The 14,391-nt window shown below is 39.8% G+C and overlaps 1 protein-coding gene across 1 annotated transcript; it reads left to right on the plus strand.

The window, feature by feature from the left end:
* Nucleotides 1-440: 440 nt before the first annotated feature.
* On the plus strand, nucleotides 441-10,412 carry LOC124262608 (betaine--homocysteine S-methyltransferase 1-like). Its single transcript, XM_046697114.1, has 7 exons — nucleotides 441-544; nucleotides 1,717-1,907; nucleotides 2,547-2,741; nucleotides 6,779-6,890; nucleotides 7,384-7,562; nucleotides 8,272-8,353; nucleotides 9,901-10,412. The coding sequence occupies exons 1-7, from the start codon at nucleotides 532-534 to the stop codon at nucleotides 10,161-10,163; spliced, it is 1,035 nt and encodes a 344-aa protein (XP_046553070.1). The 5' UTR covers nucleotides 441-531; the 3' UTR covers nucleotides 10,164-10,412.
* The last annotated feature ends 3,979 nt before the right edge of the window (nucleotides 10,413-14,391 follow it).

A 14,391-nucleotide genomic window follows, 5' to 3' on the forward strand; every position in this document is an offset into this window, starting at 1 on the left:
TTATTAACGCCTAATCAAGCATTGTGATTTTGTTGTGTTTTTACTTTATAAATCAAGCATTAACTCGATTATACGTATTTTTGTTAAAGGAAACTTGTTGCAATATATTGCAATACATATCGCAATACATGCTTTCGCATCGCAATTTATCGCAATATGAAAATTCCTTGCAATACCCACCCCTACAAATTATATTATTAGATCCATTATTATGAGCTTCTAAATAAATTGAATCCAAATCAAATCACATAACCTGTATTCATAAATATCTACACTGGCCTCCTGGTGCGTCTCATAGTAACTTTGATGTCATCCGAGGAAGTTTTCAAAGAACCTTGTACTGAATAATTAACTCACTTAGATCATGGAGCCTACATCGCTGCTCGCAACTATATTTATCTATCGCCCTCATTTCGCCTATCTCATTCACAAGCAACACGCCGTGTGTCTGCGGTTCAGTTTGCGCAGAGGAGCCGACGGAGCAACCTCATCAACCACTGATTCTACCAACAGCACCGACGACAATACGTCATGCCAGTGAAAGGTGAGTTTGTCGTTACGGTAAAGAGCAATATATTCTGTCATCTGGTCCAATCGTTATAGTGTATTTTATCACATTGTCCCTGAACCATATTTCTGTTCTGTCCAACCTTTTCTTCGAAGCTAACGCCTTGAATAGAACTAGCCTTAACCACCAATCTCACTGGCTCAAGTAATTTGTTTGTAGAATTTTCAAAGACCCAGCGTTGGTCTCTTTGTTTGTTTGTTTGTTTGTTTGTTGTTTAACGCCGCGCTCAGCAATATTCCAGCTATATGGCGGCGGTCTGTTAATAATCGAGTCACGAGTATCTACGCAATTGGGATACGATGACGTGTGTCAATGAACCTTGCAGCCCGATCCCGTTAGTCGCCTCTTACCAGTTACATGCATGGGTTGCTGAAGACCAATTCTAACCCAGATCTTCACTGATCGTGAGTCTTTTAAGCGAACCACAGACTCTGGTGCGTGAACATTATCTAGAAAAATGGTTGTCAGCAATTTTGTCACTACTAAATATATTCCACGAAATGATTTGGAAATAACACAAAGAAATTTTGGTTGATTACTTGCATTATGAAGGATTTCGTATGTATTTAATTTATTCAGTAACCCATGCTTGTCGTGTGAGGCGACTAACGGGATCGGGTGGTCAGGCTCACCAACTTGGTTGACACATGTCATCGGTTCCCAATTGCGTAGAACGATGCTCATGCTGTTGATCGCTGTTTTGTCTGGTCCAGATTTGATTATTTACAGACCACCGCCATATAGCTGGAATATTGCTAAGTGTGGCGTAAAACTAAACTCACTCACTAATGCATTCATATATCAGATCACAAACATCTGTCAGTGTTTCTGATAAGCAGGGCCTCGGTATGGAATCAGCTGTCAGTATATCTGCGTTATCGCATGTCACGTGACACGTTTCATAGGTGAAGATATGCTGATGGTAAAAAGTAAAGGAACATATAAATATATATTGACTATTTACGTCTACAATACTATTTACGAAACAACTGCTATATATTAGCGAAATATTAGCGTTCCGTCAGCGCATTTTTATCAGTACCTATTTACATGTACATCGTTTTTTCCATGAACTCTGCGCCCCGCCCCGCCACAAGCACAACGCTATTACACTTCTGAATAATGAATCAGCAACTTCGTTTTCAAAGGTCTGCTTCAGCGTCTGCAAGACAAAGAGGATGTTGTTGTGGCGGAAGGATATGTGTTTGAATTTGAGAGAAGAGGTTTGCTCAAAGCCGGAGCATTTGTACCGGAAGTCGTCATTGAAAGACCGGATCTCGTGAAAGGTCTCCACGAAGAGTTTGTCAATGCCGGAAGTGACGTTTGTTTGGCATTTACGGTAAAATTTTGTATACAGTTTAAATCTATTAGTGTTGACAACCTGTCAACTGTTAACAATAAATGATGTGATTCAGCTGAATTGAACTGGTCACACAAAGACGATAAGTTTCTAACTCATAAACGTTTATATATTTATTTATTTATTTATTTATTTATTTATTTATTTATTTATTTATTTATTTATTTATTTATTTATTCATTTATTCATTCATTTATTTATTTATTCTATTGTTTTTGGTGTGTGTGGGGGGTGGGTGGGTGAGGGGATGGTGGTCTTAAGTTTAAACTCAACATGTCATGTCCATGTGTGTCACAAGAGACGTAGAATAGGTATGAGATATGTTCCCATACGTGTCGCTAGAGAAGCAGGATAGATCTCAAATATTCCATATCGCACAGGGCGAAGATGTTCATTGGTCGGTTGATCACATTGGTCGGTTGATCGCTTTGGTCGAATCGTGTCCAGTAGAGTTAGATCGGATACCCGACCTGATTATTTACAGGTTAACGTGACTGACTGACAGACAGGGTATATTTTTAGGGCAGCGAACAATTATCTATTTCTTACTAAAAGTCTACTATTTCTACTTTTTTTTAAAATATATTTTTCAAAGTGCATGTCTTTCTCATGTCACAGTACTACGGTCACCGAGAGAAGCTCAGAGTTATCGGCCGTGAAAATGAAATTGAGAAGTTAAACAGGGACGCGTTGCGGATCGCGAGACAGGTGGCAGACGACACAGGGACGTTGATGGCGGGAAATCTCTGCAACACGACGGTGTACAGAAAGGATAACAAAGAAGCAATTGAGACGACGGAATCCATGTTTAAAGTGAGTGCCTGTGAATCTCTTCTATTTCGGACGGTAGTTCAAACATACAACATTTCAAACTTGCGAATATTGACAGTATTCAGTAATTGCCATCCTTAGCAAAGTCTAAGTGATCATTTCTGTAAAGTCCTCGAGTAGAGTTTTACCAGTTACTAAGCCATTGGGAAAACGGAAGCCATGTTTAAAGTGAGCGTTTGCACATTCTGAAGCTTAACTCAATCAATCAATCAATGAGACACCGATAAAGTGATTGTATGTTTTCTACCATACAAGGTGAGTTAGTGAGTTGAAATGGGCTTCACACATTGTACCCATATGGGGAATCGAACTGGGTCTTCGGCTGACGAGCGAACGCTTTAACCACTAGGCTACCCCACCGCGCCTGAGCATACGGGGATCGCTGAAACAGCATCACAAAGGAAAAGTGTAGTTGTGGAATTGTGCTATATTACATGTATCCCGAGATTTTGTCAACTCTCATAATGTATTAGCAATGGTAAGTCAGTCGGATAATTAGTCTTGGAGGAAAAACCGATAAAGGACTGTAACATGACTGGTTAAATAATCCAGGTTAATTAATTACCAGATACAGCTGTCACGTACATAAATGTAAATTATATATATTTTAATGCTGAAATACATTAATAGCTTGTGTCCATGATTCGCATATTTCGTTTTAGTGATTACGCTGCCATAATTTTTACATAAACAACATGGCGACGACAATGCTGTAAAATTTACAGGATAACCTATTTTCTCCGCCCATGAAACGCACGAGTTGTGCATATTTCTCAGTTAAATATACAATTAAAGCTTAACGGCTATAGTTTGCGATTCCTTCGCCACGCTTTTGTTACAGCGCGTTCGAATATTAAAGCAGGGAGACTCTATAAGGGGGAGTCTCAATGAGTCTCATCTTCTCTCTATCTGTGTCCTGCAGTTTAGGATCTTGGTAAAATTCCTGGAGTATTGACGACGCTGTATGTCTGAAGGTCACAACATTTGCCTTTCCATTTAGTTCTGTGAAAATGATGGAGTCTCCGAAATGGTCTTTCAGTTTTTTCTTCATATACAGAACTATATTCCTCTTCACAACTGAAAGTCTTCATCTTTTCAACAAGATTAGGAACAGTTAATTGTTCATCATCATTTTCGATCAAGTATTCAGTCAGTTTTAGAAAGGCTTCATTTTGGTCATTGTTTGGAGGTCTCCCACCCGACTGTCTTCTTGCTTTGTCTCTACTTTGATGAAGTACTGGAATTTTTTTCTTTGTCCTGAAATTTACATTGCATGATTGATGACAAACAGCATCAGCAGCGTGGAGGTCTTGAGCAACTTCTACCCTAATTAACACTTTCTCTGCCCATTCATCATCTCGTTCCTTGCAGACTGAAATTATTGTGTCTTGGAAATCCTTCGTCCTGACAGGATACACATCACTTCCCCTCTTTCTATTAGTGTTCTTGGCAAATTGTCCACAAAAAAGACAGTTCTCTCTATAGAGAAATTTAGGCTGACTTGACCGCAATGCTCTGGACTCTACCTCTGCGGCACGTTGAGCAAGATCATGTTTGATGATGTGAGGGTTACAATATTTGCGTCTGCATTCCTTGTGTACAACATCACCTGGCAGAGTTCTGACATAGTCATTTCTTTGACTGCTGGCGGTATTTATCCCCAGACTGCCTTTAACGCCTATTTTTACACCATCTAGGTCATTTGTTTTCTTCTTGCAGATAAAAGCAGTGATCCATTATCTGTAACACAGTAAAATAGTAACCCTATAATTTCCACCTGATCACTGAAAGATCAACATTTTTATTTCTAATGTAATTAAATTCACAATAAATAGGAAAAGCTGACAAAAAGTTAAAAGTTTATGAAACTTATAAAGTGATTCTTTCAACAGTTAGTGGTGTTTCCCATTTTACAGACTGATATAAACGTGTGAGGAACAGTAAGAAGGATTTAGCATTTAATTGGTAATGACAGATTTTCTAATTAGCTAATTTCTTAATATCTTCAAAATAAAACACAGCTTTATACACGACAATATGCTATGAATTAATAAGGAAACTGTACACTTGACAGTTTCACTTTTAATGAATTTAATGAGCTTACATTTCATGAAGTTTTTCCTCTTTGGTCTCTATTAAATTTTCAATGTAATCTTAAAATGTCTTTTTAACCTCATTTAGACCAGTTTCTGGCAAAAAAATCATTTCTAAAATTAAATTTACTTAAATATTAAGGAAAAATAATGTTTAAAAACCCTGTTATCTTATAAATTCACTTATTCTTGGTCAAGTCTGTTGAAGTCATGTCATCAGCATGGCCCTTCTGGGTTTCCATAGGTTTTTTTTTCCTGACAGAGTGACGTTGCATTTCATGCCATTTTAATCTTAATTTAGACATCAAGCATATCTTTTCGATAAAACGTACACGAATAACACGTTTTAAAATAATACTTAATGGTAGTTAAGTTTCTTACTTCGATGATTGAAAACGGGAGTTAAAATGTCTACCATTTCAAGGCAAATGTTGCCGGTGCCGTCAAGTAGATTACTTGTTGCATTTGTAAAATCATGCCATATCTTTGGATCATAAGCGAAGACAATGCACAAATAATGTATAAAATAACTTACCAGATTGGATAGTTGACTTGAAAACAGCAAACACGCATGTTTATGAACTTCTTTTGACGTCTCGATTTAGCTTGTTTGCCGTCAATCAAACAGAGTTGTCTCCCTTTTTCCCCATGGCGGCCCGAACGGGTCAAATTCGGGTTCGGTAAATGGATTAAAATATTTTAACTATTTTTATTGTTTCCCCTCTTTAGATTTTATTAGACTTTTTATATGTCATTTAGACAATGCCAATGAACATATTTATCGCAAAATAAATTCTTTTGCAATTTGTTTGAGGTTAAATCGTAGATTGACTGGACTAGAGTGGTCACTCCTCGGAAAGCTCCTAAGCTATGCCTCGGCTCGTCACGTGACCAGTGCAGCCAATATGGCGGCAGCGTAGTTTTTAAGATTGAGCCCGGTTTATTTTCAACAGCTGATTACATACGCTGAGTGTTGTGACAACTGAAAACCTACATGTAGAAGATAAGTTACCTTTTCTGTCACTTCATTTTAAGTCAAATACTTGTTATTAGTGTCAGTATAAGTACAGTAGCTTTGTAGTAAAGTTTCAAGTGGGCATGTTGTAGCTCACTGGCTTCAATTCTCAGTACACAGCGAAGAAAGACTAACTTATATCGCTAAAAACTTCTTTCACATATTCGTTTAATTTTGAGAAGGGAAATATACCTTTTGTTAAAAGGTGTTTGCAAGTAAAAGTGATATTTTCATAACTAAAAAATTTTTGTTAGGGTGTATTTGAGGTGTGTGAAAATATGACATATCGCCGATCTGCCATTGAAATACTACAGGGCGTTGTTTGAGTGTTTCTAGTTAGTGTTCAAAAACATCTTCACATACACCTTCAATTTTATGAGGGAATATACCATCAGGTTAAAGGTGTTTGCAAGTAATAGTGATAGTTTTATAATTTAAAAATTTGTTAGTGTGTATTTAAGGTGTGTAAAAATATGACATATCGCCGATCTGCCATTGAAATACTACAGGGCGTTGTTTGAGTGTTTCTAGTTAGTGTTCAAAACATCTTCACATACACCTTCAATTTTATGAGGGGAATATACCATCAGGTGAAAGGTGTTTGCAAGTAACAGTAATAGTTTTATAATTTAAAAAAAATGTTAGTGTGTATTTGAGGTGTGTGAAAATATGACATATCGCCGATCTGCCATTGAAATACTACAGGGCGTTGTTTGTTTACAGGATAACCTATTTTCTCCGCCCATGAAACGCACGAGTTGTGCATATTTCTCAGTGTAATATACAAATAAAGCTTAACGGCTATAGTTTGCGATTCCTTTGCCACGCTTTTGTTACAGCGCGTTCCAATAGTAAAGCGAGCACTGTTCAAAGCGTCGTTTACCGAACACTGTCACTGATTCTTTTCTCAGGAACAAATCGAGTGGGCGGTGGAGGAAGGTGCGGACTACATTGTTGGTGAAACCTTCAATGAGTTTGGGGAGGCCATGCTCGCCCTTGAATGCATTAACAAATATGGAAAAGGTGAGCATGAAGAATTGCTCCTGAATATGCTGGATATTCATGCTTCAGACCAATTGTGTGTGTATGTGTGCGTGCGTGCGTGTGTGCGTGTGTGCGTGCGTGCGTGCGTGCGTGTTTGTATTGTTCAACAACGCACCTATATTCTAGGTGTATGGCGGTGGTCTGGATATAAAGAACAGCGCATTGAGCATTTACTAGTTGCGTGGTTGTGTGCCCTATATAAATATCCTATAATAAAAAATAATAATATTATCTAGTCTGGGCCAGTCAACCCAGCGATTGACATCCCGAGATAATCTACGCAGTTGGGATACGACGACGTGTCAGCGAGTCTCATCATTCGATCCCGTTAGTTGCCTCTTACCACAATCATGGATCGCTGTGGAGCAGGTCTAACATGGATCTTGACGGGTCTTCAGACTTGATTGAAATTCTATTCATAAACATATATTCACAACGTCATGGCTTTCAACATACGATTTCCATTCTTCAGGACTTCCTGCAGCGATCAGTTTTGTCCCCTTGGAGAAAGACCAAACTTCAGACGGTTCGGCGTTTGGCGTCGCCTGCCGCAAGCTAGAGGAAGCAGGGGCGGCGGCAGTTGGATTAAACTGTGGGCGTGGTCCCAAGACAATGCTGCCTCTTCTCAAAGAGATCAGACAGGCCTGCAAGGTAGATCTTTATTAGCCATAAGTGGCAATCCTAAAAGGTATCATAGTTGAAACACATGTTAATAATTTACAATAACAATGATAGTTATGATTTCGACGACGATGATGTTGATCATGATGCTGGTGATGCTGAGGATGATGATCATGATGCTGATGGTGATCGTTTTCAGCCCGAGGATGTCTTGTGAGTTTCATAACCAAATGAACCATGGGTGGCAATACTGAAAGCTATCATAACTGAAACACGTAGCAACGTGTCAATAAAAATAACAATAATAATAATGTGCAGATCAGGAGAGTGCCCGGGTTCTCCTCCGGGAGCACAGTCCTTCTGACACTCTGGGTAATGCAGAAGGCTGCAGTGTTGGGGAGTCTACATGTCCTCCGGAAAGTTCATGGTGGGTTCGACTACGCAGCTTTTCTTGGGAGAAGTCCCATTCGCTGTCTGGGCTGCGTGTAGAGGGGGCATGGGCCCTAAGCTGATGATGAGCTTTACCAGCCTGACTGTGCCAGGATCACCTAAACCCTCTCTGCTGCATTTTTCATCTTAATCTGTAAAGAAAAATAATAATGTTGTCGACGAAGACGACGATGGTGATGGTGATGATGATGATGATGAAGATGAAGATGATGATGATGATGATCGTTTTAGGAGCCAGGATGGCCTCGGACAGCGAGATTCAGATCTGAATGTTCATTGTTGTTGCCAGGGGCCTATCGTGGCACTTCCGGTCACATACAGCACGTGCACTAAACGTCCTTCGTTCCTTTCCCTCCAAGATCCAATTACAGGTAAAGAACATTGTTTCTGACAAATATTAAGAGTGTATATTTGTTTGTTTACTTGTCACCTCTTCATAAAGCATTGGTTGCATAAGACATATTCTAACGCTGACCTTCTTGTGTCCTTTGCATGAATTATGTTTCTTTGATTTATTTTTTTTCAAAGTTAATTCTAAATGATAATAAATTATAATGAGATGTGTATATCGCCAGTGGGAATCGAATCCGAGAACAGTTTTAACTTGTTGCTGCCCTACTGTGTGCCTACCTTAAACGACCGCCTCCGTGGTGTAGTGGTTAGAACGTCCGCCCGGAGAGCGGAAGGTCGCGGGTTCGATCCCCGACCGCGTCATACCAAAAGACGTTAAAATATGGTACTTGTTGGTCCCTGCCTGGCGCTCGGCATTAATGAGTACAACAAAGACTGGTCGGCTCGGAGTCAGTATAATATGTCTGAGTGGGGTATTCATGCTTCACTGCGGCATGATATCTCAGTGAGCTAGCACTATAAAACCAGCTTAAGTCTGGGCTAGTACAAGCAGCCGCACATACACATACACACGCATGCACGTCGTCATATGAGCGAAATATTCTCAAGCACGACATTAAACCCAATTTCACCCTCACCTCACCTCACCTCACCTCACCTACCTTAAAGGGAATAAAACAAGGACTGGGACATTAACAGTGTACTGTGTATACGTGTGGTATCCACGGTATCTCAGTGGGCTAGCACTTCGAAACAGGGTCCCGAGCCACAGAGTGTTCGTAACGTTAGGAGCTATCGTAACGGTATATTTTATCGAAGGCCCACTAATGGCGCAGCACTAAGAACGCTTTGAGGATCTGGATCCAGAGTCCAGGCTAGCTGATCTCGAAACGTTCGTGGATGTTGAATATGGAAAAAAATCCAACGAGATATTTTTAAACGTTTTGATTTATTCATGAACGAAAGCGTTAAAAATATTTTCCATATTCAACACCGACTCGTTTTGTAATCTACATATAAACGTTCCATGGCATGTATTAGAATAAACAGTAGCCGGTTAAGGCAAGCGCTTTATAAATTGCAAGGGAATAAATGAAAACTATATTTGCCATATCGAGAAATAATTTTTGTTTGGTTCTGCACCAATCATTGAATAATGTATATTTATCGAACAAATATATTGTCTCATGCTGAAAATATTTTGATAATTTGTACAGTTGAAATTGCTTTTTTTCAGTTTCAGCTGATAGTATTTTGTGTGATTTCGTGAAAATATCCACCATTAATTCCTTAAGTAATTTTATATAAACTAACGGGCAAAAGAAACGATACCAAAATTCAATTTGATAATTTGGACTTCATTCCTTCTTTTACACAGGGACTCAATGGACTTGTTATTGTTGCTACTCCAATGAAATGAGTGCATGTTGCCCATGCACGTGTTATTAAAATTCACTGTCCTTTTTCACTAAGGTTGTTTATCGTTTTGTATTATCAGTGTTTTTGTCTTGGTATCGTTTCTTTTGCCCGTTAGTTTATTTATTTTACTTGAATACATCCTTTTTAGGGCAGAGGGCTTTCCCGGTAGACCTTCCTGGCCAAACGTGTAGTCGAACGGAAATCGCCGAATTTGCCCGAGAAGCCAAATCCCTGGGCGTGCAGTACGTGGGACTATGTTGTGGCAACGCTTCTCACTACATCCGGGTGGTGGCGGAGGAATACGGGCGTCGACCCCCAGCCAGTAGATACTCCCCCGATATGTCCCAGCACTTTATTTTCGGGAAGAACAAAAGCAGCGAGGACCCTTACGTTAAGAAGTTGTTAGCTTAGCCAGCATTCTATAATCATACCAAATTATATAATCATATCAAATTATATAATATACCAAAAGTAGTCACTGTACAAGTTTCTTGTTTAGTTCAAAGAAAATAAATTATGAACAGCTCTTAAGGGACATTTATTATGATTATATATGTGGTAACCCAAATATATGCGAATTTTATATCTGAGTCATTACTTGTTCACCTATCAGAGACGGTGTATATGACGGTTGCTAGGTAACAAATTAAAGTCCTTCACCAGAAAGATTTTTGTAGTTTGTTGTTTGTCGTCTGTTTTCAGCAACATGTTAGAAGCTAACATGAAATTATTTCTTGAACAGAGCGATCGTAGCGCTAAGGTGATCTTACGTCTGATACTTTTGGATAGACTTACGATGATCGCAGTGCTATATAAGGGGGTCTTAAGTCTGATACTTTTGAAAAGACTTACGATGATCGTAGCGCCAAGGTGATCTTATGTCTGATACTTTAGGATAGACTTACGATGATCGCAGTGCTAAAGTGATCTTATGTCTGATAGTTTAGGATAGACTTACGATGATCGCAGTGCTAAGATGATCTTATGTCTGATACTTTAGGATAGACTTACGATGATCGCAGTGCTAAGGTGATCTTATGTCTGATACTTTAGGATAGACTTACGATGATCGCAGTGCTAAGATGATCTTATGTCTGATACTTTTGGATAGACTCGATCATCGTAGCGCTAAGGTTGGTTTGTGTAATATGTCGCAAGCCGACATGGACATACATAGACGACAAATGACGTCATCACACCACAAGAGAAGGATGCGTTGTGTGAGGGATTGCTGGGGGTGACACCCTGGAGAAAACAGACCAACAAGTTGAAATCCGCGGAGAGCAACCAAACCATAGTAAAAGTTCCGCCCGTAACTCCAGCTTGAAATAGCATAAAGCCAGTTTGTTTGGGGGGTAAAATAACATTTTCAGGGTAAGTAATTAGCACAATAAAGAACCTAATGAAATACAATCAAGAAAAAAATTTAGAACAAAATGAGTACCGAACCTCATTCGTGACCAACTCGTGTTATTCCGGGACAAGCCGGAGGTTACGGAAAGGGGCGAGTGGTGACGAATGTACCGAACCTGTGATTGCCCGACGGAAGTTGAAATAATACAGCAGTGAAGCTTCTCATCAGCGCTATATAATGTACACATGCAACATGCTCCGAGAGGAGCTACAAGAAAAATACATGCTACAAATGGCACGACTAATTATTATACTCACCATTAAAACTTGTACTGTTCTCTGATGGCCTCTATCAGTGTCTCAAAGGCTGGTTGGTTCTTAACCACGCAGGTGCGCCAGATGTATTCTGCTAAATGATGACCTAAGTTTGTCCGTGTAGAATGTGTTGAGGGAAATTGACGCTTCACGCACCACCAGCGATTTTCAATGAGATTTGTACAAGCTCCGCTTTCTGGATCTGAAAGAAATGGATGATGTATTTCATGTACCAGACATTATAATGTCACAATTAATCAAACATTTAATATGTCTATAATGAGAAAGGAAATATTTACCAACGAAATTTTTGGAGTGATTGACAGTCTCGTGCTCGTAGCCGAGAACGCTAATCCCTCGATAGGCCGCCTACTCGTCAGAAACGATTGTACTCCCCTTCTTTATATGCGATTCGATGATAGGGAGTAAGGTTTGGGCCCGCCGCTCGACTGGCACTAAGAAAAATTCTCTGCTTGCTCTACAAATTCCCCCAAATACTCATCTTCCCTCTACCAGACGTCCACGATTGTACTTTCTCCGGCCAAATTTGGTCTCGTCAATTTCAACGGAGCAGTTAGTTACTGTGAGTTACACCCGAGGCCTCGGTCGGACCAATGCAGATCTCTCGGCAATAATTGTAGTAATCAACTATTGTCTCTCTTCTGGTACCTTTACCCTCCTCAGGAATTTAGTTTCCTCGGCACATTTTGTTACGGTTAAATAATTGCCGTGACAAAAGGTTTAAGAATCCCCTTTGAACCAGCAAAATATAACAATATATATTCAATAATATATTGAGCAAACAATGAGCAAGCTACAATGAATCACAATACAGATTTCTAATACAATGCAATTGAGTCACAAATCTAAAGTAATGGGTCACATATATAAAATATTAACTCACCAGAGTCTTGGTAATCACAGTGAGATCAGATATTGTAAATGGAGTTTGTTTACAAATGAAAGCAGTCAGGCACGAAGTGTCTGGGTCAGACGATGGCGTTGTGACGAAGGCAAACAACGATGGGCAACTCCAGTGATATCGAAAGTCCCGTGTAATTCCGTGTGTTAGTCCTTGTGTCAGTCCTTGCCTCGCACCACACAACAGCCCGCCTTTATATATACTGACACAGATTCTTGAACTTTCCAGAAAGCATAGCTGGATCATTAACCACTTAGATCTTTCTCGAAACGTGTTGAACATACGACATGACGATGTCAACACATAAACATCCGGTCAAGGGAGGTAATTCTGGAGCGCTATCATAAAGGCGTGCCGCTAAAATACTGTTGCCACTGAACATATGACCCAAAATGTGACCCACAACCAACACTCAAAACTTTAAACATTGAGACTCCTAATTATTATCACCTAACCAATGTTATTACAAATTACAAAATACACACTCTCATAACAATAGTGAGTACGGGGAACATTTTGGAGAAATAAAAAAGTATGAGTAAAGTTTTGCGAACACTCAGATTGCTGGCCTCAAACCAGGTACCCTTCCTTAATGGTACACAATTGCGGCCACTTTGTTTACATTTGTTTTTGTTACACTGGAAACGGTATTGGGGGTATGTATGTAAATTGTCACATATTTTTTGTAGTTTGCTGATTGTTTGAGAACAGTTACGGCATTTACCAGATATAGGCAGCAAACCGTTTTTGACAGTATTTTATAGCCGACGCTTCTCAAGCACAAAGGAACACGTTTTCACCACTCTGACTTCTCTCACTAGTATCCGGGAGTGTGGAAGGGATGGAGTGAGTGAGTTTGGTTTAACGCCGCTTTTAGCAATATTCCAGCAATATCACGGCGGGGGACACCAGAAATGAGCTTCACACATTTTACCTATGTGGGGAATCGAACCCGGGTCTTCGGCGTGACGAGCGAACGCTTTAACCATCAGGCTACCCCGCCGCCCCTGGAAGGGATGGAAGTGCTAGGAACAGGATCTACGAACTGCAAATTATCCACATGGTATGGATTTAGGAATAAATCATCACTATCAGAGGAAGTGAAAGTGTCTCTACACTTTGTTTGCGCACATGAAATCGGAGAGTCACTATAACTATCGAATAAATCGCGGGGTTCATCAATCTTCCTCTGAGTCGACATAGTCACACACACTCATCATGTGCTTAAATCGCTCACATCAATTTATATACATGATCACAAAAATCAATATCACGTGCAAAACGAAACTTACAAGCCATGCAGCAGACAAAACAGACAATAGTCACGCTTGAATCGCGATCGTTTGAGTGTTTCATGGATAACTGATTTTTAACTCTCTGACACAGTATGATTACGACAATAGCAATAGTAAAAGACCAAGCAAATAATGAATGTAATCACATTTTAATGCGTTACTCACATGATCACAGCCACAGCACAAGCTGATTAAGACTTTATTATTCCAGTCTTAATTAAACAAAACCCGTGAAGGTCCGGGTTAGAATGAGCCTTCAGTAACCCATGCTTGTCGTAAGAGGCGACGAACGGGATCGGGTGGTCAGGCTCGCTGGCTTGGTTGACACATGTCATCGGTTCCCATTTGCGTAGATCGATGCTCATGCTAATGATTAGTGGATTGTCTGGTCCAGACTCGATTATTTACAGACCGCCGCCATATAGCTGGAATATTGCTAAGTGTGGCGTAAAACTAAATTCACTCACTCACTCACTTAATTAAATAACAAATAAGGTGAAAACGATAATATTCACTTCAACCCTCATCGTCTTCTGTAGCGCAGAGGTAACACCAGCGGACTGTCACCCCAGCGGTCCGGGTTCGATTCCAGCCTTAGTTATGTACATTTGCAAAATATAATGTTTCATACGCACCTTATCATTAGTTGTTTGCTAATACTTTATCATCTCCACCCTAGTGTCCGGAAGCAGCACAACAGATATCAAAGAAAATGGATGTTAGTCGCGGAGGTGAGGTTGGAGTAGAAATGGAC

Source organism: Haliotis rubra, unplaced genomic scaffold (genome assembly GCF_003918875.1).
Source record: "Haliotis rubra isolate DU_JTF1 unplaced genomic scaffold, ASM391887v1 Scf847, whole genome shotgun sequence".
NCBI lineage: Eukaryota > Metazoa > Mollusca > Gastropoda > Lepetellida > Haliotidae > Haliotis > Haliotis rubra.

Excerpts from the sequence above, each read along its gene's own strand:
- LOC124262608 (XM_046697114.1), top strand. Across the intron at positions 1,908-2,546 it reads ACGTTTGTTTGGCATTTACG|TACTACGGTCACCGAGAGAA; the intron begins GTAAAATTTTGT and ends CTCATGTCACAG. Across the intron at positions 8,354-9,900 it reads CCTCCAAGATCCAATTACAG|GGCAGAGGGCTTTCCCGGTA; the intron begins GTAAAGAACATT and ends CATCCTTTTTAG.